At 44.6% G+C, this 23,639-nt stretch overlaps 1 protein-coding gene across 3 annotated transcripts; it reads left to right on the top strand.

Annotated features, from left to right (window-relative positions):
• Nucleotides 1-2,732: 2,732 nt before the first annotated feature.
• Nucleotides 2,733-21,990, top strand: TRNAU1AP (tRNA selenocysteine 1 associated protein 1). 3 transcript variants are annotated; one of them, XR_774913.1, is made up of 11 exons: nt 2,733-2,795; nt 2,907-3,004; nt 3,807-3,906; nt 6,647-6,699; nt 7,301-7,432; nt 10,574-10,693; nt 12,152-12,314; nt 12,896-12,929; nt 14,665-16,502; nt 17,254-19,861; nt 21,051-21,990. XR_774913.1 is itself a non-coding variant. In XM_010576204.1 (8 exons), the coding sequence occupies exons 1-8, from the start codon at nt 2,919-2,921 to the stop codon at nt 14,799-14,801; spliced, it is 825 nt and encodes a 274-aa protein (XP_010574506.1). In that variant the 5' UTR covers nt 2,842-2,918; the 3' UTR covers nt 14,802-16,095. The 3 variants fall into 3 exon arrangements, 1 of the variants encoding a protein (XP_010574506.1); XR_774914.1 differs by lacking the exons at nt 17,254-19,861; nt 21,051-21,990 and adding an exon at nt 14,235-14,401 and having other exon boundaries at nt 14,665-14,756; XM_010576204.1 differs by lacking the exons at nt 2,733-2,795; nt 17,254-19,861; nt 21,051-21,990 and having other exon boundaries at nt 2,842-3,004; nt 14,665-16,095.
• The last annotated feature ends 1,649 nt before the right edge of the window (nt 21,991-23,639 follow it).

The following is a 23,639-nucleotide window of genomic DNA, read 5'->3' as shown; positions in this document are numbered from 1 at the left end:
TGACCGACTGACACCCTCGCCCCGACTGACCGACTGACACCCTCGCCCCGACTGACACCCTCGCCCCGACACCCTCACGCGCTGACACAGCCTCACGGACCCTCACACACTCTGACACACGCATAAACTCCCGAACTGACTGACACTCTGACGCACACTCTCTCCTGTGCACGCTGGCAGGCTCGCGCAGGCTGACACGCACACTCACACGGGCTGACACACAAACACACGCTCAGAGATGCTAACCCCAGCCCGGCAGGCACCTTTCTGAGCTGTTACACGCTCGCAGACACGTTAGGCACACACACGCAGAGCGACCCTCGTTGCCTGCCCACGGCCAGGGTCACAGGCACACTCGTGGCACTTACACCAGTGTCCCGTGCTGCCTGCGCTCACGCTGGTGGGCAGGCACGCTCGTGGGCACTGACGTGTTCTCACACTTTCGTGCTCATGCTCCATTAGGCACTTACACACTCACTCACATACTCACAAGCCTGTATGCTTGCATGCTTCTAGGTTTTATATGCTGGCTTAGATACTCATGTGCTTGTAGGCACTTACGTGCTTGTGGTCATACGCTCTAAGGCACTTACATGCTCACACGCTCACACTCATGCTTGTGCTGCTAGGCCCATTTGCTTGTGCTCACACTTGTAGGCACTTGTGCTTACTTGCACTTGCATGCTTGTATGCACCTATCCAAGACTATCCCTCACTACCTGCCCCACACCCATGCACACCTGTGGGTGTACTCGCATGCTTATAAGAATTTGCACTCCCCTTCATGCACGCACACTCGTAAGCACCCAGTATTTCCCTCATTCCTGCCTGCATGTGCACCTGGCAGCACGCTCACGGATGCTTCTTCACCCCAGAGTGTCTCTTGCTGCCTGCTCATGTGCACGCCGTGGGCACACTCACACAGCAATACACACCCCACAGTGTTCCTTGTTGTCTGCCATTCACACACACTGTGTACACCCTCATACTCGTGCACCCTCACCACTTGCCACTGTACACACACACTCTTTTGTACATGCTCGCATATGTGTACTCACACTTAGTGTATTGTAGTGCTTTGCTACCCACACATGCCTGTATGTATGTGCTCACATTGTATTGTAGTCTGCGCTGTCTGCCACTTTTACACAGTCACATAGGCAATCCCACCACTGTATTGTAGTGTCCTTGCTGCCTGCCACATGCTTGCATACACCTGTATATATGTACAGATACCATATGCAGTTATACCAGCGTATCACAATTTCCATCTTTCTTGTTACTTGCACGCATATCTTTCTCCAGCCCCTTTCTTACAGACTCACACCAGCATATTGCATAGTCCTGCTTGCACACACACGTGCACCCTGTGCTATTCCTCAGTCTGTCTCATCTGTGTGTGTACCTACAACCCAGCACATCACTGAGGATCCCACTGGATGCTTCTCTCTTAAACACACGCTCACGCACACCAAGTTTGCCATTGCATTGCGCGCATACACTGACACATCAGGGATTCTTCCACTGCCTGCCACTCATGCAAGCAGACTCCGTGGAGTCTGCTGTCTCTTTCTTTTACCCACATAAAGGTTTATCTACCACCTCTCCACCATAAGGCCATATTCTTTTTCAGTCACCTTTCTCACAAGCAGGCCGTGGCTCTTTGAAACACACACGTAAATATACAGCCTTTATGAGTCCGGCTTTCCTGTACACACGCACCATAGGATCACCCTCTTTGTGGCATGTCTGTACAGAGTGGTGCTACTTTCTGCTTCTGGCACATGTAACAGAGTCCTTTCTGCTCCACACTCACACCTCTGCAGGGCATCTGCCACCTTTTGCACATGTGTGATATGGTCACCCACTATCTGATACTGCACAAGTCTGCACATTCTGTCACACACTCAAGTGACGGAGCCACGTAGTACCTGACAGACATACGAACGCACTCGAGGGCTGTCAGTTACCACAAGGCCATCTGTCTTACTCACACAGGTACATATACTTATATATATGGAGCTCTATATGTTTCCGACACACCCTGGCCCCATGTTACCTGTCACATGTAGTGCTCCCTATCAGTATGTGTATTGCACAAAGCTTTAATTTCAGTTAGTTCCCTCCTCCACTTTCTACTACACAGAGAGGCATCCTTTTCCCTCAGTCCATCATATATTTAGTCCAAATTGCAGTGCCATTTCATACTTTTCAGTCACTTACACCATATAGACACCTGCCCTCCAGCGTGTTCACTCACACAGCAGCACTGCCCTGCACTTCACGCACACTCTGACATGCACAGTGCCACCCTCTCACCTACGACATAAACATGGTCAGTGCACCCACGTGCAGTACAAAGCGGACCTACTGCGGGACGCGATTAGAGGTCTCCCCTCCAAGTGCTGCCCTGCATATCTCCACAGTTATGCAAGGTAGACATGGCTCTGCAAACCCCTACCCCAGCTCGATGGGGGCTGTGTTAACTGACGCATGCCGCCCGTTCGTCATAGCACCCCGGGCTGTGCCGCGCCTGGGTACTGGTAGCGCTGGCCCAACCTCTGTTTGCATACAGAGAAGAGCCTGCCATCTCCTTATCCCCTGCTCCGTGTAGTGAACGCTCAGTTTGTTGCTGTATGTTTCTGAGTGGCTTTTGTCCTTCTGTGAAAGCTCCCTGTTCTCTGAAATTCATGCTGTCTCTTGGGTTCCACTTTGCAGACTGTTGAGCCTGGTTCATGCATGCCTGCTGGTTTTGAGTGGCATCGACCCTCTTAAATGAGTCTTCTTTTTGAAGTGTAAGGGTAAAATACTTCTCAATAATGTTTTAACTGCTTAGGGTGACATTGACACATATATTCTCCTTTTTGTAGATGCCCTGGTCTAACTCTTTTTTTTTGCTTTTATAGCTGGAGCCATACATGGATGAAAACTTTGTTTCAAGAGCCTTTGCCACCATGGGAGAGCTTGTACTGAGTGTAAAAATCATTCGAAACAGGTTGACAGGGTAACTGTTTATGCTTGTTCTCAGTTTGTTCTACCAGTGCATTTGGATTGAACTGTTTGCCTTCTGTACGGCATCGCTGTGGTCCTGTCCAGATTAGAGTGATTTTCCCTTTGAGCTTTTCACCATTGCTGCCAACAATATGGGTATATTGATGATAGCAATGGAGAGGACAATTGCTGGCTCTTTGACCTCACCATCAACAAACCTCATGTTTGGCCCTCATCCTGCAGTGCTTCAGCAGTCATTCAGAGCAGCATATGTATGCCATACAGTCCCTCTGGGAACTACACCTCCTGGGCTGAAGGCTTCAGTGACTAGTCTGTGTTAATCGTTGCACTAGTGCAGCTACGTGATGCTGGCAGAGGTGGGAAGTCTGACTTAGAAAGAGCAATATGAGAACCTTTGGAGTTCATTTGGAATAAAATGAGTGACTGTAAAAAGAATAAAGTAGTTTCATATTCTTGTAAATGTTGTAATTTCAGTTTTCAATTAATTTAAACTTGGGTGGGAAAATTTATAGTCAATGAAAGTAGGAAGTAAACTAATTGTGAGCAAAACTATTTTCTATGTGCTTATGTTGACATGACTTACTGGTAAGTAGGGGCTATCGCTTTCCTTGAGATGCAAGATTACTTTGCTAGCTTCTTTTTGGTAGCTAATGTTTATACTCTGAAAAAGAAATTGTTTTAAGTATTGCAACTATAGCAAATTTCCTACCAGTTATCTAAAAATATGATATTCCTCCTCAAATGTGTTTTTGAACTGAAGTCTTTCTCTCTCCTCTCCTATGTCATATGTTCAGAATTCCAGCAGGCTATTGCTTTGTAGAATTTGCAGATCTAGCTACTGCAGAGAAATGTTTACACAAAATCAATGGAAAACCGCTTCCTGGTGCTACACCGGTAAGTAAATGAAAGCAGCCAGTTGAGAACCAAAACTGGGAAGGAATAGATAGCGTAGAATCTGTATTTTGAGTGATTACAGGCAAATTCCATAGCTGGCAAACTGGGATTCTTCTTTTCTTTAAAATAATGAACATAAAACTATTAGTGTTCTGATTTCTATGTGAATGTCTGGATAAAATCCAGGTATAGAAATGTTGTGATGTGTTTTTTCATTTCTGACCCTGTCTACTGTTACCAAAGTTGGACTAATGAGAAACCAGAGAAGAACAAGGAAAAAATAGATTGAGTATACCTACCTCAGTCCTGTCTCTCTCCGTTTGTAGTTCCATATTAATTTGTTACAGTGTGTATGTTGATGTATATGTACAAGATGAACTTGCAAGTTCACACTGAGTTTTGAGTAACTTTGATTTGCCAGAGGAACATAATTTTTAAGCCTTCCATTGTTCTTGGCCCTTAGCAAACAAAAGTTATTCAAACCTATTTACAGTGGAGAAAGAGCTAGACCATTGTATAATTGCAATACATAACAAATATCTCGGATACATAAAAGCTAGGTAGTTAAGAAGAAGAGGAGAAATAGTCATAGAGGCTAATTTTAGGATGTTGACTCGAATGTTTAGTAGATTAAAATGGGACGGCTGACACAGCTGTCTGTTGTACCCACAGAAGTTGGCTGCAGTAGCTAGGATGACTGGTTCATAAAGCAGCTCTAGAATCACCTCAATTACGGTGTGATGTAGTAAGGTAAATTGATGCCTATTTCAATGTAGTTAATACCCTGAGTAGGAAACCTGGAAGTTCAGGTTGAACTATTTGGTCAGCCTTCCTGAGAGGATGGTATCCCCCATTAAAAGGGGTAGATGAGAGGCCTGGAGGTATCTGTTTCACCTGTCCTGTTTAATATGCAAATCAGAGCCCATGAGTAAGGGAAGCTAATCTTCCGAGGTGCCTTCTGTAGTCACTAGAGAGAGAAAGAGAGCAGCTCTTGCAAGGAGTAATATAATAATTGAAGGTTGATTTCGGGAATACCTGTCTTTATCCACAGTTTAATTTGAACTGTGGTGTTGTGTAGAGGGATGATTTACATAACACGTGGAGAGAATTACAGATGTCAGACACGAGATCCGATGTAAGCAGCCTAAATCAGTGCACTCAGCAGGCAGCTGTCCAGCTCGTCTCTTGCATTTAGATACTTTCTCTCTTGTTTACACAAAACTGAGTGTGGCTCACTTTTATTTATTTTTAAATACTGAACCAGCCAAAGGAATAACAGAGAGCCACAGTGCTGTTGCTGTCTCTGTTTTACAGAGTTAGTGTCCCCAGTTCCCATTTGAATGGAAGTACTCTCGGTCTTTCATTGATTTTAAACCCAAAATATTTCTACGAAGAGTGAGATCCAAAAAAAAAGGTGAAGGTGCTTCAAAGTGCAATCTAAATTTTGTACTAGCTTGTAAATGGTCCACAGAAAGAGTTGTGTACCACTGTGCACCAGTGAATGCAAGCATGCAAGGAACATGATTATAGCCTAGAGTTAAGTCTTTGCTCTATTTCCCAATAATTATTTACGCTATCTTTGAAGGTAGAAAATACATCATACAAGGTACAGGAGCACACTAGGCTTTCCACTATACTAAAATGTCCTGATCTCTAGGTTATGGATTCACAGTAGGCTTGCTTTCTTTGGCCAAATTCCCCTTGAATTCTTGCTATGCCATTGTGTAGTGCAGACAGATATCTGCTTTGGAAGCCTGTTGGGAGATAGAAAAATGGTTTTGAAGCCCCTCAAGCTGATGAGGGGATCCAGCTTAGGTCTTACACTCTCTGGATGAGTTCAGACACCAGTGTTCTTGTAAAGGAGTGCAACCCTGTACAGCTTCTTCCTGTCAGACATGTTTCAGAAGAAAATAGCAGTTACCATTGGACTCTGTAGTGAACCTGCTTGGGTTATTGTGTGCTAAGCACCATATAAGAATGCCCATGGGATTGAGACCCTTGGGATTTTGAGGCAGGAGATCAGCTGCTCCTTAGATCTTGGGCTAGACTTAAATGTGAGTTGGGTACAAGTTGCTGAACCCTACCGGATAGGGGTGGGGAGTTCCAGATGTGCCAGTTGGCACAAATCTAGGCTCCTGGGAAACTTGTTTTAAAAATAAAATCAGGTGCAGTTTAGGGAGACCTTTAGTGTCCAATGATAGGTAATTCTTAAAAAAAACCCTTAATTTTGGATCTTACTAAATGAGCACATCATCTTGAGCAAAGTATTTAGCCATACTTCCAGACTTGGGGGTTGATTCCATTTTCCCGTATGGCTGATTCTGGTCTGCCAGTATTCATATAAATCGCAAATGTCCAGTGGTCTGTGCTGTCATTTCATTTTAAGACCTTGAAGTCATTTAATATTTGTCATTGGTACCTCTGCTTTCCTGTCTTCCTTAAAGATAAAAAAATTTGATGCTATGTAAGGTTCACCTGTCTCTCGCTAGCTTTATAAACTGTTGAAATAAAGATAGGCCAAACCTCTTGGTGCAGGTTCTTTGCTGCTTTTCATTAGTATAGCTGTACTGATGTCAAATAAAAATGTTGTCCTTGATACCTTAACTGGCTGGCCTGATGGCATTGAACATCTGTCAGCATTAAGAAAGTTGTGTAAAATCAGCTTATTGTATTTTTTCCTAATTGTTTGGATTCACATGAGAACATTTGAATGTATGGATTCATTTTTGCCTTCTTTCAGGCAAAGCGATTTAAATTGAATTATGCAACATATGGAAAACAGCCTGATAACAGGTAAATGCTCAATATTTAAATATTAGTTTTGCCTGCTTAATGTCTCTTTATCAATTGCCTTGCAGAGAGTATTCAAAATATGTAAACCCACAAGTTCATCATTGCCAGTCTTTAGCAGAGGGAGGGTGACTTAGATTGCCTGTCAGTTTTATGCTTTGCCTTTTGTGTGGCACAGCATATTTGTCATGAGTGTCTTTTTAAGGTATTTAAACTTTGTAGCATCAAAGTATCTTAATTCTTATATTATAATTTAAAATCAATGATTGGAAATAGCAAATCTATAATTGAGACATTAATGTTTTCTTGCCATGTTAGAAATCCAGAGATATCCTGTGAGAAATAAGCAATGAAATTATCTTGAAATAAAAAGCAGTATTGAGTAGATTGGTTGTGCTGCTTGAATTAACTTGAAAAAGCAGCGTCAATAAAAATTTTAGTCACCTAAGCAACTTAACTGGCGACACTTTAAAGTATCCGTTAAATGGTCTTTTAATATCGCTTTTCTCTGAAGTCAAATGTTTAGGCTAAATGTTAGCTGTCACTCAGCATGCCTCTTTTTTTTTATGATAGTGCTTAAGAAGTTTTCTTTTGATTTCTTTAGTCCAGAATATTCACTTTTTGTGGGAGACCTGACTCCTGATGTGGATGATGGCATGTTATATGAATTTTTTGTTAAAGTTTATCCATCGTGTAGAGGTGGAAAAGTTGTTTTGGACCAGGCAGGAGTATCCAAGTAAGTCATCTTTTATTCATTCTTTTCTTTCACTTCACATGCAGCAACAGGAAAGATATAATGCAGCAAGGGAAAAGGAATAGTTCTGTCAGCTTAGATTTTAGTAACCTTAAAATACAATGTTCTTGGACATTCAGTCTACAGCATGCTTGGGTTTTGATAGTCACCACAGTGTATTGTCACTCCTCTGTCAGTGTGATGCCCTTTGTGTATTGGCAGTATGTTATTGCACTTCTGAAAATGCTGAAAAATGTCTAAGTAATCTTGAAACACTGTCTTCCCGAACTCTCAGGATGGAATTGTGCTTTTACAGTCTTTAGGCTATTGAGTGTATATTCCTGTGAAAGCTTTGCAGGTTTGTGTTTCAAACAGGGTAGGGCAAACAAAGCTATGATTCATTGTCAAGTACTTAGTAGCCGCCTTGTTCATCCTTACTGGAAATGTCTTGCCAGAAACAGATGTCAAAAAGTCAGATTTCTTAATGTTATTAAAACTTCTTCTAAACAGCAGAAAATGAAACTGTATTTTCCTAGAAGAGGGACCAGTTGGTGAGCACCCTTGTTTTCAAAACGGAACGTGGCTTCAATGAAACACAATATTCTGATGTAATACCTATGAGAATGTTGTGATACAACTTAGACTATGGCTGTAGATCTCCCCTCTTTCTCACAGAAGGTTTCTCAGTCTTAGACGTGTTGGTTTGAAGGAACCTCTGGAGGTCTCTGGTCCAGCTTCCCACTCTGAGCAGGACTGCTGCCAATGCTAGATCAGGTCAGCCATGAATTGTGTAGCCTGGACAACGTCCCAGGATGGAGATAATACAACCTGTCTGGGCAGCCTGTTGCAGAGCTGCACTACCTCCCTAGTAATGAAGTTCTTCATGTGCATCCTGAACCTCTTGCAGAGCTGCTCACTCACTCTCTGGCTATTAAGCACTCATGCTGTTACTGCCACCTCACCTGAGACCAGTATTGCCGGGGTGGGCTCCAGGTGCCTCCTCTTCCTCAGAGGTGTAAACCTAGCAGTTCTTCTTTTGCTGCACCTGCTTCAATCTTTGGCTACAAAATAGGTGTTGGGTGACGCAGGTTGGGCTATTAGCTGGGCTTTGGGAACTGTTTGTAAGTACAGATCTTAGGGAAGGAGAATCTGTGGCAGCTTGGGAAGGGAGGAAGGAGCAGGGACTTAAAGACCTATTGCTGCGAAGAGAACAACTATCTCCCCTAGCAGTGGCAGGGTGTTGCTGCCAGGGGCTTTGTTGTGACTTGTGCAGTTACTCAAAGCTGAGGCAACTGCAAGTGTTAGTGTAATGCGAGAGAGGAACTTGGGGCTTGCAAATGTGCCTAGTGAAGCTCTGGCCCTTCCAGCCAGGGCTGGTAGATCAGGAAGGCCTCCTCCCAGCACCTCTTGTCCAGGCAAGAGAGGAGCTTGCAGCCTGATGCCATAGTGCTGTGCCTGCTTCTTTGCTTTCTGCTGAGGGTGCAGGCTGGGGGCTTCTCTTAACTACAGGGACAAGACAGAATGTCTGCCAGGGAGGTCCTGGCCACAAAGAAATGATTTCTTAGTGGATTTTCTTCTGTACTAAAATCTGGTTTAGCCATTGGTGCGAAAAAACTAAGTGTCTGGAAAAGTTGGAAGAATCACTGGCTTCCTTGCTGCACTACATCCAACTCTTTATCTGTCCATCTCTATTTTGGAACGGCCAATATTACCCGTTTCACTTAACCATTCCTGGTCCCATCCGAAATGCTGCAGGAGCCTTTGTAGCAGCTTAGAAACTTAGACATTTTGGTGTGCGAACACCTAAAACTGACTTAAAAGTTGACTTGCACTGGTTTTATTTGCCGTAATCCTTTCACAGAGAGCAAGTTAAACAGAATGTATACTGATGTAGAGTTTTGCTCTTGCTTAATTATCCAGTTTGTATATAAATAAGCCTGAGCTTAGGTTTGGTCTCCTGTATGTGAGGAGTACACATACATACATGCATATATGTATAAAGATACATATTTGGACTCGTGCGTATAGCTTGCTATGCAAGATACCGCATTTTATGGGGCATGAACTGCTCTGTAATAGCTTCCAGTGTGGACCTACTATGAATACTAGGTGATGCTGCTTTCAAAACAGCATGTTACTTGGTGTTTAAGAGTTTCCACAGAATAGATATGCTGTAAATTTACACCCTTGCTTACAGCTCGTTCTTTTCCCCAGGTAGACAAGCCCTTTCCCTCCCAAACTCCTTCCTTCACCTAGATGGATACCTCTTTCCCTCCCACACCTAAGTCTTTGATCTTTCTGCTGCGTGAGGCGGCCCATCCCATCTTGGGATCCTGGCACTGCCGTCTTGGATGCTGTTGCATTGCTTCTGACTCACTACAGCATCAGAATCCCACGCAAAGGACCTTTGGGGTTGGAGGGGAGTTAACATTTTCTGTCTGGCTGACATATAGTACTGCTAGCACTGCAGTGAGGGATTGCTAGAGTCGAGGGGTTGCTGGCTGTGTCCTGTCCTTGTTCAAGTTGTGCTATCAGAGCAAGTTTTAGCAACTTGATGTTAAGAGCTCGTTTTCAGGTCCACTGTTGAGAATGCTGATGGGGCTGTGCCATTGTTAGGAATGACAGAAAGCCTATTTGAACATTTTCCTGTTGAAAAAAGGACTTGATTGGAAAGTGTATCTCAGTTGATCCTACAGAAAAGCAATGTTTTCCTTCACAGTGGGGCAGTTTTAGATATAAACAGTGCCTATGTCTTGTCAATCCTGTGCTGACTTGCAACTGTTTAGATTATCTGTATCCTCCCAGTATAGATTTGAGGCTTTGCTACTGTCTGTTCCTGCATTTCAACATGTCTTGTGTCAGCTCACTTCCAATTCCCCAGAATCCACTGGCACAAGAATTACTTTACTTTAGTCCAGCCCTTGAAAGTACTGCCAAAGCTTGGACGTACAGTTTCAAGCATTTTGCAAAAGCAACTGGCAGGTGCAATCATTTAATCTCTACTAAAAGCAGGGACAGCCCTAGCCAAAGTGTTTCATTTGCTCTGTTTTTTAAAACCAATTTTGACTTCACTGTAAATATTTTTTAAAAAGTGGCACAGCTTTTTTGTTTTTGTTTTATATGAGTTATTCTGTATCTCTTTAGAGGTTACGGGTTCGTGAAATTCACGGATGAACTGGAACAGAAAAGAGCGCTGACAGAGTGTCAAGGAGCTGTGGGGTTGGGCTCTAAACCTGTACGCTTGAGTGTGGCTATACCAAAAGCGTGAGTATAAGAGCAGCCAGACGTTTGTATAAGAGGACCTTGATGTGAAATCATGTGTATTTTTAAATGTCTTTTAGTGGTTTGGATACATTTCCTGGATGTTTCCATCACAAAGTGAAGGAATACCCACAAATATAGTAAAGTAGCTAGAGTATCAGAGTGCACAGGAATTAAAAAAAGTTGTAACATTAGATCAAGACTAAGCATTTTGCACTGTTTTTAATTGTATACATTATTAAATACACACACATGTACACACACTGTATTTAAATATGATTATTTTTAAAGTATATGTTCCTTTGCATTAAATTGAAATAGTCTAAATCTGCTTATTGATTTTTGGATAGCAAAGCTCAATTACCTTGCTAATTCTATTATAATGTCTACTAAATATAAGTCTTTTGGGGCAGGGATTAACTTTTTTTTCTGTGTTTGTTCAGAACCTGATACAATGAGATCCTGGTCTGACTTGGGGCTCGTAGCACTAGGGTAATACGAATAATAGTAATTGCTCCCTATTTGAATAATATTTAGATTTTCAGCGACCTCAGAAGTCTTGGGGGGATAAGGAAGAGAAAAGCAGAAAAAGGGGGTGTATCGTGGTGAGAAGATTGATGTTTCCCTCTTCCTACTTCTCACTAATTTCATCATTAGACATAGCTTTATGTGTGACATATTTCATTTTCAAATTATATTTGTCATCTCATTATTTCAAATCTTGATAACCAGGTGGGATTCCTAGTTCCTTGGGAATGCTGCCACTTTATGGCAAGGAATGGGAATTTTAGTCAGCTCACAGGCTATTTAACTTTATTTTTTTAATTACTTGTAGTCCTTTTTACTTCATGAGCTCTTCCAACTATGTGCATTGAAGACCACCCAGTTCAGTGAGAACGGGGACAACAAGTTTTTGCTTAGGCTTCTGTTCAGTAGTAGCAGAAGGGAGAGGTTTTTGTCTATTCTTATTAAAGAAAACCCCAGTTCCTTTGCAAGGCTCTAAATCTTTAACTCGTCATGTAAAGCAAGACTCAGTACCTTGTCTCAGGAAGCTGCAGAGTACTTAACTTCATCCTATTTATCAGAAGGAAAAAGGGACCCAAGAATCTGGATCATGGTTCAGGATTATTCTAAACTGAGGTTCATAGTCCTGAACACTTCCCTTCCCAAAGCCAGGAAGTGATACTATATTAACTCATAAAGGATGAAAGCAATGTTTATTAATGAAGATGAATATGAATACAGGAAAGGGCGTTAAATGTAAACCACTTCTTTCTTTCTGCAAATGTATGCAAATGATAACTACTGCTGCAGTAAATAGTGAATATATTTTAAAGACTGAAATTTGCATGTTAGACTAAGCCTTGTCTATGTACCATATTGTATCTTAAGCTATTTCACTGCTTTTTTTCATAATTGTTCTGCATTATTTGCAACTTATTCCTGCTTTATTTTTTTAAGTAATCGTGTGAAACCAATGGAGTACAATCAGATGTACAACTATAATTATAACCAATATTACCAACAATATCACAACTACTATGCCCAGTGGGGCTATGACCAGAACACAGGCAGTTACAGCTACAGCTATCCCCAGTATGGATACACGCAGAGCACAATGCAGGTAGGACAGCGCAATGTACTTGCTCTTCAGTGGTTTGTCAGCACAGAAACATGACATAGCTTATAAAACGGTGATGGGCACATTTTCTCTTCAAGCTCTGGGGTCTTAGTATAGCTTCTTGATGAGGAAGCAAAACTGTTCAGCAGACCCTGGTGTGTACTGTTGCTTTATGTTGGGCATATTGCTGGGACTGGAGGGGTAAAAAGGTCTGGAGGACACAAAGTGTCTCTTAATGCAGTTGTCAAGGTAGAAGGGTTCTCTTGATATGGGCAGTTGGACAGGCAGTGCTAAGACTGCCTTCTGGGATTCTTCATAAGCCTTGTTTTAGAGGGGAGAACAGATCAGGACAGCCACCCAACTTCACCACAGGAATTTCAAGGACTGCTGCCTCTGTTAGAAGTTTAGTGTGGGATCTCCCCCATGGAGTCTGTTGGGAGTGGAACGTGGGGCTTATGTGTGAAGAATTCTGTTGTAATCAGTCAGTTATAGAAGTTGGTATACGACAGTAGTAATGAACAGGTGATGTTTGTAAAAGAGGAGATAAGTATCTGCTGTCCTAAGGGGTTTGTTTTTCCTTGCAGACATATGAAGAAGTTGGTGAGGATGCATTGGAAGGTACGTTTCTTGAATTCTATATTGGAAGTTGTCTGTTTGTTCTGCACTGATTAGAGATAGTCTTTCTCAAATTGGCCCTTAATTTCAATGTATAATGTACCTTTATCTTTGAGTAAATCTGAGGTCTCAGAAAATTTTGGAGTCACTATCACCTAGCGCAATTGCATCCTTATTTTACAGTTGGTCTTCCTAGTCTGAACCTTGTCAGGACTGAAACTAATTGACTTCACTAGCACTGAGATTTTAATCTTCTATAGTACTCAAGCTTTTATCCTTTTTTTAGTATTTTTCTGGTATGCTACAAAAAAATGTAGATACTCTGTTTTTCTGCAAAACCTTGGAATGTAGAGCCCAGGATACTTCACTGTGCTTTTAATTAAAAAAGAAATAGTTGACACACTGATAAAATATTTGCTTTAGCAGTCATTGCTTGAAATGGGCCACTAAACTATATTGGGGTTTTAGATATACATACAAGCAGTTTTCATTTGTTGATGCAAGAAAAAATCATTTCATACTAGCAGTTCCAAATTTCTGTCTTGAGTGGAATATGCACTATGTAGTGTATCTTATTCTTCTGTTTAAAAAACTTTAAACATCACATGCTAACAGTAAAAAGCAGCTGGATCCTTTACAGGATCCATAGGTATCAGTAATGATGTCAATGAGAAAGCCCTTAATGGCTTTTAAAAGCATTACAGGAGATCTTTCCCTTCTCTGAAACTAACACGCAAGTACTATAGTTAGAATATCTCTGGGGTGTCTTTTTCTCATTGATTAAATTAATATGTTAAAATTGAAAATATGAAATAATGTATTTCCAATGTATCATTCCTTTTTCTTAGTTCTGTTCTCCTGTGATGTGTTACAACATGACATAGCTAAAACCAAACATGTTTACAAGCATTTTATTCCTGATGTGTTTTGTAGTTTTTCCATTCAGTCAGCTAGTTGCTTTGCATTCTGATAGTCGCTTAATAACCTATGTGATTGTGCTACTCTGATAACCTGAGCTTCAGATTGTGGGTGTTGTTAGGTGAGCTTTACATCCTACAAGTGGTTTGGGGAATATGATGAGTCAACTATTGCAAAATGTTAAGTGTGCATTGGTAGCAGCAGAATTGTACCCGCTGGGTTGCTCTCCAGCTCCAAAATGCTTTACAAACATTTCTTCCAACTGTAAAATAAGGGACATATTCATACGTAATTCACTGGGTGTCTCTGGCACTTCTTTGGTTACTAACTGTGAAATGCTTTGAGATGTTCGAGGCTTTGGCAGACAAGCTCTGATGACTCTTGTTGCAGCAGCGTAAGACGCTACCATCCCCAGCCATCCACTCTGACCCTGTAGTGGAGGGAGCAGAACGGAACGTGTGCCTGCGCCTCCGCTCCTCCACTTTGCAGTCCGGTGCCTTAGTGCCAACCCACCTTCTTTGGCAGTTTAAGTGGCTACACTGGGCTGCGAGGTGCAGGTATGCGTTCTCTCTGTTGACTCTGCTATGGGGGCAATCACCACTGGAAAGAGGGACATATTTGGATGTAGTTACTTCTTAGCCCATTGCAGAAAGATTTATTAGGGCTAATCTAGTCAGGCTCATGATTGGGCAAGTGCTGGGAATGTTTTGTGACTCCCCCCACATTTGTTTTAGTAAAACTAACATGTTTACGGGGTGTGGGTTTTTTCCTAACACATTTGGCATGTGACCTATTTGTCTGTCTGTCTTTCCCCCTTTAGATCCGGCGCCTCAGTTAGACGTCCATGAAGCAAATAAACAGTTTATGGAACAGAGTGAAGAGCTTTACGATGCCTTGATGGACTGTCATTGGCAGCCTTTGGACACTGTCTCGTCAGAGATTCCAGCCGTGTTATAGCCTCGTTGCTGAGGCACTGTGTCTGCGTGACAAGCCTGCCAGTGCGCTCCAGACTGTTATGCTGCACCTGGATCCTGCAGTAGTGAGGGGTGGCCCTTTCTCCACCCAGGTCTGTTACTCAAAGTACAGGAGGACTGTGGCCTTTCCTGTACAGAATGAGTATCGTAGGAGCATCATGGTAACTTTTATTCATGGTGAAAGTTAGAACTGCAACAGTTTTATTCCTTTTGTCTTGAAATGAACTCTTAATACTTATTGGGAATTGTAATTTATAAACTTTCAACGAGATGGCACAGGGGAAAGACTCTACTCCAACGTACAATAAAAATGTTGGTCTTTTAAGTAAAATTACCCTTTGCATTTTGGTTCCTGCCCATCTTTCTGTTTTGCTGCCCATTTAACTGTCTTCAGTCATTTGATCCAACTCTCATGAATGTGTTATTTTAAAAAATCATTGTTGGATACCACTAAAATGGCTCAAAAGCTTTCTAGTGACTGGGTAAGGTTGCTGTAACTTGAGCACAGGAAAGAACCATGTAGATGAAAGCTTACATTCTGTTTAACCTAAGCTGCGATCTTGAGCTAGCAAGTTTATAGCTCGGTGTTCTTAAGCAATCTACCTGAAGAGCATTTTGGAGAGTAAAGACAGAAAGGAACGTTAGAAAACCACTACAGACCGATGCCTTCTACCTGATGATGTCTCGCACGTTTGGCTTGCTTCTCCACCTGTGTATGAGGAAATAATTCCCCATCAGTCAAGCAGTTTAAAACACTTTTACCAGCAACCTTGTTTAAACATTATTTTGTGTATCATGCCTTTTTTTCATTGTGGATACATCTTGATGGTTTCATTAAGATGTTAAGATTTCATAGCGTCTTCCACTGTCCTGTCAGAGTGAATATGGTGAAACTGAAGATCTTGCAGCAAAAACGGGTCAGAGCAATCTAATCGATATATTGTGCAACAAATTGTTGCTAACCTGGAAAGCAGTTTTCTACTGGACGTTGTATAATGGATGGACAAGCAATATATTTAAGCTAATATTATGTTGCATTAGAAGTGAAAGCGAAAATAATAGCACTTATGTACATGTTATAAGCCCTTTCCAGGCTTTTGTGCCTTAAACTCTTTGAGAAATAGGAACAGATAAACTACCTGTAATAAATGTCTATCCAAGGAATAGTTTGGTAACTGAAATTGCTACTGCAAAGCAGTTAGTTGCCTCCATGCCCATGTTGATGCAGAGATTTGCCACAAAATTTAAATACTTTCATAAAGCCTACTTCTACTACACCTTTGTTTGTGTCCATAATTATGATATAATTGTCAGTCTGTGGTCTTTTTATCAACTGCAATGGTAAACGCACTGTGAGTATGTCGGGAATGGTGACATATACTGGAGTTAGCGTATTTCTGAACAAGTAGAACTGGAGGACTGCTGGACCCCTGCGTTCTCATCTGCTGTGAATTTTTTCCTCCTGCTGTGCATCTGACTGTGCTGTGGGCTGTTAACAGTGTCCTAAGCTTCAGTTACTCTGAATTTAAGGAAATGAATGTTCCCTGCGTGTGATGGTGGTGCTTCAGAGGCAGCAGAGAAGTGGAAGAGAGCAGAGTGCTTTTTTTCTTCTGATGTAGCTGGTCAGCTCAGATGATGCCCCTCTTCTTGAAAAGTGCCTGTTCAATAGAGTGGCATTTCAGAGGTGATGTAAAGAAGGGGTGTTCTTTAATGTTCTGCTGTTAAACACTTTGTAGATTGTTCTGTTACTGTGCTGCAACAGTGCTACCCTGTAAGCCCTTCATTCTCCTCTTTTGGGCCTATCTTTCCGTATCCCCCCAAATTTTAGCTTTTATAATGCAGCCCTCCTAATTTGCTATGGGAGGTGACCTGAAGCCACACATACTTTATCCATATAAATTTATGCTGCTGTTCTAAGGCTGGCCAGCACTGCTGTCCTATGTAATATTTCCTAATGCATGGATAAGCCATGTCCATCTAAGTCTGTCTGTAAAGGACAGTGGAAGAGGTTATCACAGAGCAGCACCCTGCACAGACAGTAACGCTGTGGCAAAATCATTTTGCTCTCTGCAAAATGTTTTTGTGGTGGAAAGAAAGTTGGTAATGACTAGTCCAATCCATCATAATCCCCTAGTTTCTAGGAGAGCTATGTGTATACAGACCCTTGGGCCCTTACGTGGAGAGCAATTTGGGAGTACGGAGGCCAGCAAAGATTACCTGCTGCAGCCTGCTTACTGGTGCTGCAGAGCTTAAAATAACTCATGCATTTCCTTTTAGGAGAGAGCTTGATGTGAGGCTTTGGGCCACGTTCCCTTGATGTGTGAGCCAGCCTTTTGGGGTTGTTTGTGAGAATCTCAGCTGATGTTCTGTTGAGCTGTTAATCTCTCTGCATTTTTTTCTGCGTATCACTTACTCATCTTAATGTTCATTTTCAGCTCCCAGCCATTATTGCAGCATCTGAAGCACAGAGGAGACTTTCATGTGGAGCTACAAAACAGCTGGTCACCTGGATTTTGTAGGGTTTGTGTTTTGGAATCCAAGTTAAACAGAGTGTGGGATTTTGTTTTTCATGGACAGCTACAGGAAAAGCCCTGATTAATTACCATTTAGCGTAACACAAGATGAAAGACAAGGACTCCGTGTAGTAAGGTAAATTCTGCTTTTATCTTTATGTGCTAAAGGCAAGAAATCCAAGGCAGATGATATCACAGCTCACTGGGATTATGTAATTCTTGAAACTTGCATCAAAATCTGAGACTGAGATTATGAAGTATTCTGCCTTTCAGCATGCAATATTTACTAGTAATTACAAAAACAACTCAAACATTCTTACTATGTTACTTGATGAAGATGTGATGATCCAATTTAGATTAAATTGCAGGGACTCTCAGATTACCATTTGAGTTACATAGACTGAAAAATGTTTAGCCAACTGCAGAGCTGGAAAGACGTGGGCGTTCTCCTGTTGGGCATGAAGTGGTGATTTCCAAAGCATAAGCTGCAAGGCTGCGGGGTGGCGTGTTGCCATTAACATGTGTTTAATTAAAAGCTTGACAGTAAGCATTGGGGGTGGCCTGTGAGAAATTCTGACCAGCTTCCAATGGGATGAAGAGTTTGAAACCATTTCTTTAGCAAATGTGGGTCTGTACCAGCGCGGGCCCCTGTATGGGCTGAGGGGTCTGATGGGGGCTGGCGATGCTGTTTTCTGTATGTGCCTGACTAGAGAAAATTCCTGTTACTTGGACTGGTTTCAGGAGACGGGTTCATATCCCGCACACCAAGAAGTACCGAACACCCTTAGGTATTTCTCTGAATCCCTTTTGAGGAACAAAGATGTTTGACTCTGATCTTTGCATAGTCAGTTTCTCATTACTGGTTTGCTAATCCCCAGCTTCTGCTAAACAAGATCTGAGAGGAATTTTTACCTTCCAGCCTTGCTATCTCCCGGTGCATCTTGTAAAGCATACTGGATACACCAGTTTCTGGATTTAACTTGGGATTTGCTTAGACATGAAATTAATTCATTGGCAGGATAGGGTATGAATTTTAAATGCAACAGCCACATTTAGAAACTGATAGATGGAGCTAGTTCAGCAAATGTCACTCTGACAAAGCTTGCTTTACCTTTTTGCTTGGTTAGAGCATTTCTTCAGAAAATACCTCCTTTTTTTTTCAAGTTACTATGCCTTTCTTCCTTAGCAGTTATTCTCAGTCAGAAATCCCTTTTGTTTTTTTCCAAGTTACTATGCTTTTCTTCCTTAGCAGTTATTCCCAGTCAAAATGGTTTTACCAAGTGCAGTCAGTTTTGTAAGAAGAGGTTTGGGGTACTGCTTGGTACACACTCCTTTTTTCTCAGGTATCATGCTGCTTCTGCTGTAAAATTTCCAGGGTGAAAGCAACAGTAGATAACGCAGTTAAGGCGATATAGATTGAGAGCTTTACGTGGCCAGGGCTTGTCTTGTCCCCTCAACACATAGGATCCCCGAGGAGCCACAGGCACAGCAACCCACCTGGACCGCTAATTCATACTTGCTTTTCCTTACTGTCAGTTTATCGCAGAGCGCTTCCCTGCAGGTTGTCTGCTCCCACCTGTCTGCTGATGGGAATTGCAGCCTCTTCCAGTATTTTCTCCCCATCTTGCACTACGGAAGAGACTGATGTGAGGCCATACCGGGAGGTTTCATCAGGGCTTTGCTGACCTTGTGGTTGAGCATCCCAGAGATGCAGTGGGATTTTCTCTGCTTCTCTTTGGATCTCCATCCATCTTCTCATGATGGGCTGAGGTCTACTGAGCATCCATTGGTTTTTGGTATTGCTCTTTGGGGATTCTCCCCATTGAGCATTTGGAAGATTCTCTTCCCAAACACTTGATGTTTACCAAAGTTTGAATTTTGGGGGTGTTTTTTGGTTTTGTTTTTTTGTTTTTTTTTGCTACAGTGAGCTTCCAGTTTCTGTCCTGCCCTAGGATTTGACAGGGAGATTTCTAGGTTCATCTTGCATGAGTCGCTGTGCCAAGGAAAATCCAGGCTGTCCAGGGAATGCCTTGTGACTTGGCAGAGCAGCTGCAAGATCTGTGGAGGACGGGACCAGCTGCTTTGACCTGTCCTGAGCCTGACCTGACCTGTCCCTGCCAACTTTGACAAGGGCTGTTTTTAGAAGAACTTGGTCACGCAAGGTTTGGGGCTCACTTCCAGACTTACTTCTGCTTTGAATGGGTGCTGAGCTTATTTTGTTGGTAATGTGGCACGTCTGTCATGGGGTTACCAGCTTGAAAGGGCAATTCCTGAGCACTATGAATTTTTTCATTTGTGAATTTTGCTCAGAACAGATTAAACACTAACTGTTCTTCTCCCTCACCCTTTCTGCACTTTCTCCAGGGCTCAGGGGCAAGAAGCAGTCTCGGGCTTTTCAACCTGATTTCTCACGGTGGCTGTGGCTTCAGCATCAGTACCTGCAGAAATTTCAGCACTCCCTTCCAACCAGTTGGCAAGTGCTCTCATCCTTTCCGCCAATTATGGATCGTAAGCCAGGAACCTGACAGAGGTATTGTTTTGGCAGATAGATTTTTGCTTCCAAAAACTTACCTTCCATTCCCTGAGGGTGGGGTGTTCCCCCCCGCCTTCCAAAAGGGAGGAAGGAGCAGGAAAAACGTGGCTGTTGCCTTCACCTTTTCGAAGAGCAAACCCTGACACGCACCTTGCGGGGGGAGAGGAGAGAGAAATTGTCTTTGTGCTGGGTAGACCGGAGATTCATTTAGGTGGGGTGGGGGAGCGCAGCTCACCCCCCAGTGCAAGTGGGAGGGTTGCAAATCGTGGTCTTGCTGCGTGGGGGTGGGATTTCCCCTGCCTTCCCTGCTGCTGGCGGAGGAGAGGAGTGCGTTTATCCTTTGGGGAGTGGGGTGCCATGGGGGTGTCATGGCGGCGCGAACTACAACTCCCAGAAGGCTCTGCGGGAGGGGGCCCGGCCGCAGCAGCCAATCAGCGCTCGAGCTGCCGCCTTATAAAAGGCCGCCGCTGGCGGACTTCCCCCTCTCACTGTGATGGCGGCTGCGGAGCGAGGTTGGAGGGCTGCCGAGGTGGGGGGGACAATCCGCCGCCATCCGCCCTCCCCCGGGGCTCTCCCGCCGCTCGGCCCCGCCACATCGGTGCCCCGCGGGCTCCGCGCCCGGGCGGCGGCGCTTCGGGGCGGGTGCGATGGGCTATGAAGGGCAGCGCGGTCGCGGGAGGGCCTTGCTCCCTCCCAGGCCGGGCCCGGCGTGAGGGGAAGATGCTGGCGCTGCCGTGGGTGAGTGACCTCCACAGCGGGCTGAATTAAAAAAACACCCCGGGACAGGCGGCTGCTGGGTGGAGGAGCCCTGCGGGTCTGCCCGGCCCTATCGAAGCTGCGTCTGTCTCGGTGGTGTGGCAGATGCAGTCAAAAAGGAGCCGAGAGCGAAGGGTTTTTCCTCGACGGTCGCCGCTCAGTTTGAGTCTCTGTAACTGTCCGGCAACATTTCAGGAAAATACATGGCCCAGGGCGGGGGGGCTGGGCGTCGCTGGGCCCTGGCTGTGGGTGGAGGTGGTGCCTGGGGGTGCTGTCGCTGGAAGGAAGCAGCTACCCCAAATACCTGTTTCTGGGGTCCAAGTTGGTGCGCAAAGAGGTGGGAGGTGGTGGCTATCCCGGTTTTTGTGTTGTTTTGAGATCGTTTTTCTGTCATCTACCTGAAGCTCAAGAGTGCATTCTTCCCCAGCAGTATCTTGGCATGGAAGGTGATGCTAGTGTGTGGGATGGCTGGTGACAGCCTCAGCTCGGCGGCGTTGGGCAGGTGAGACGTGTGATTCAGGCTCTGGAATCTCCCCTTGTGCTGGGAATTTGATTGCCTTCGTAGCCTCCCTTGGCCGGAGCAGCGAGCAGCAGTATTTCCTGGCCCTCTGCTAGCAGATACTGCCAGCGCGGTGCTTGTTCCAGGTGCTGTGGATCCTCTGCAGGGCTCATGCTTGGGCTTAGGCCATGCAGAGGAGGATTTCCCGCTGGCAGGGCCCGTTACAAGTATTGATCCAGTCATGAACTGCAGACTCCCCTTATTTCCTGCTGTGTGGAGATCATGTATGGGTGGGATAAGGGGACTTTCTCTCCTCAGCGTCACTGGGCCTGGTTAGTGGCAGAACTGGGAATCAAATCTGATCCAAAGCCAGCAGATCACTCTGCTTTTGCTCCATCTGCTGCTCTGAAGCTGTAGCAGACATTCCCAGGCGAGCTCAGTGGTGACTCTGCATGTTTATCCAAGAGCTGTGGCTCTGTGCAATAGCTACAGGTCTCCAACAACATGCGAGAGCAACGGAAGGTCTTTGACTGCTGGGCCTTTTTTGCCTGTTGCTGTCACTCGCCCCTCCTATATATTTTCAGGAATTGGGGCGTTTCTTCTTGCAGGGCACTGGTGGTTTCTGGGTGGGGTGTGTCAATGACATGTGGTCGTGAGCCTGCAGCAAGCTGCTGACGTTAAGGGGGGTGTTGCGATGTCTTCCAGGGTTGCTTGGTGTTTTGGAGCTCGCTCAGTCGACGGCCTGCCTGCCGGATAGAGCCGAGGTGAGGACGTAATGCCTTTGTCAGAGCTCTGTAGCCTGTCCCTCCAGATCCCTTTCCCATCAGATCTGAATACCGATCTTGTGGTCGAAAAAGGAGGAAAAACAAAATTCAGACTGGTCTCAGCCTCTTTGCTGGTGCAGCCCTGCTCTGAGAGGGGCCAGTTGGAAGACAGTCTGTGTTGGCCTTGCTCTTTTGGGAAGTCTGAGGTAGAAGTGAAACCCCCTGGTCAAGAGAATGAATGAATGTTGGGCATAGAGAGCAGAGGTGCTGTGAAGATTTGCAGACTGGGATTTGCTTGGGCTGGGTTTGATGCGTTGATTCCTAGTGTACAGTGACCCATCGACTTCAGATACTTACTGTGGCTACGTTTTTTTCAGGAATTACTCGCTTAGTGGAAAAGGCCGAGCACTTACGAGCCCCTGTCCCCGGTGGAGGGATTCAGTTTGCTTTTCTTAGGGCCCGAATTGTGGGGGAAGCTGTGACATGGAGCACGTGAGTGTCCTTTGTGGGTAATTGCTGGGTTTTTGGTGTTTCATGAGTGGGATCTCGCCAGTCCTGGAGGACAAAGGACGGTTCAAGCTGACTGTGCCTGTGCTGGAAGTGGCCAGTCCCTAACCTGGGCTTTGCCAGGTGGGAATGATCAGCTTCATTAGTAAGGTTTTTAATTGGGCAGGCTATTATCTGTAGGGCAGAGTGTCCGTAAGGTGAGATCAGTTGCACTGCACCGGCCCTCCAAGCGCAGCCTGGTCCGTGATGACTCCTTTCTTTGGAGACTGTTGGATGAATCCTGCGGATATGGGGCTGAGGCCAGGCATGAACTAGGCAAAATCACCACCCAGTGCGGGGAGAGGGAACAGCCGGGGATTCCTTAACACAGGTGAAATCTGAAGCAATGCTGAGTCCAACCGGTCTTCATTCAGGCTGGACTATTTTTTTATCCCCTTTTCAGGTCTAAGTCGAGTGTGGAGCTGAGATGAGCCAGCCCCTGAGGCTTTCGGTGCTGCAGTGCAAGACTTTGTTCTTCTCCAGCCCTCTCCTTCTGGAAGTGGGAGCTCTCCGTAGCCAGATCCTGGCTCCTTCCAGAGCCAGGAGCTCCCCCAGGTGGGAACAGCCGCTTCTGTGCTCTGCTCCCCTGCGCCACAGGCAGAGGGAACTCATTTGGCTCCAGGTGCTGCTCAAGCTCCCGTTCAAACACTCTGCGTGGAAGAAGGGTCCCTTTTGTGGAGTTTTCTCAGGAGAAGAGCTCGGGGCAGGGTCTGGATATAAAATATTTTGAGAGTGAATAAAGGCAATCACTTGAAATCCTTGCTGTGTCTCCTGTGCTCGTGTTTGGGGTGCGTTGGGCTGGGGCGATGGCTGACTGCCCTTACCTGGGGCCAGGGCTGGGGAGTGCTGCATCCTGACCAAGCCCTGCTGGGGGTGAGACTTCACTCGTGAAATCTGAGCAACTTCTTCCACTGGAGGTTACCGATCCTTTAAGGTGAGTTTCTGTGGCTGTACCGGTGGGCTGGATCTTCAGGTGGCTGGGGCATGACTCGGATGTGCTCTTGGATGTACTTTTTTCTCCTGGAAATACCTGTATCTGACTGGGTTTTCTGTCCATATCTATGCTCCTCATAATGGCTCCTGCCCAGGGAACAGCAGTGTCTTACAACGTTGCCAGCATCCTCTCCTGGAGCCCTGGTGACTGGAGGTGCCCATTTTTTCACAATGGAGAACAAGTTGGGGGTGGAAACAGCCCCAGAGCTGCTGGAGC

This window comes from Haliaeetus leucocephalus, unplaced genomic scaffold (assembly GCF_000737465.1).
Source record: "Haliaeetus leucocephalus isolate CR32 unplaced genomic scaffold, Haliaeetus_leucocephalus-4.0 Scaffold517, whole genome shotgun sequence".
NCBI classification, from domain to species: Eukaryota; Metazoa; Chordata; class Aves; order Accipitriformes; family Accipitridae; genus Haliaeetus; species Haliaeetus leucocephalus.
This window is presented reverse-complemented; position numbering and strand designations above follow the sequence as displayed.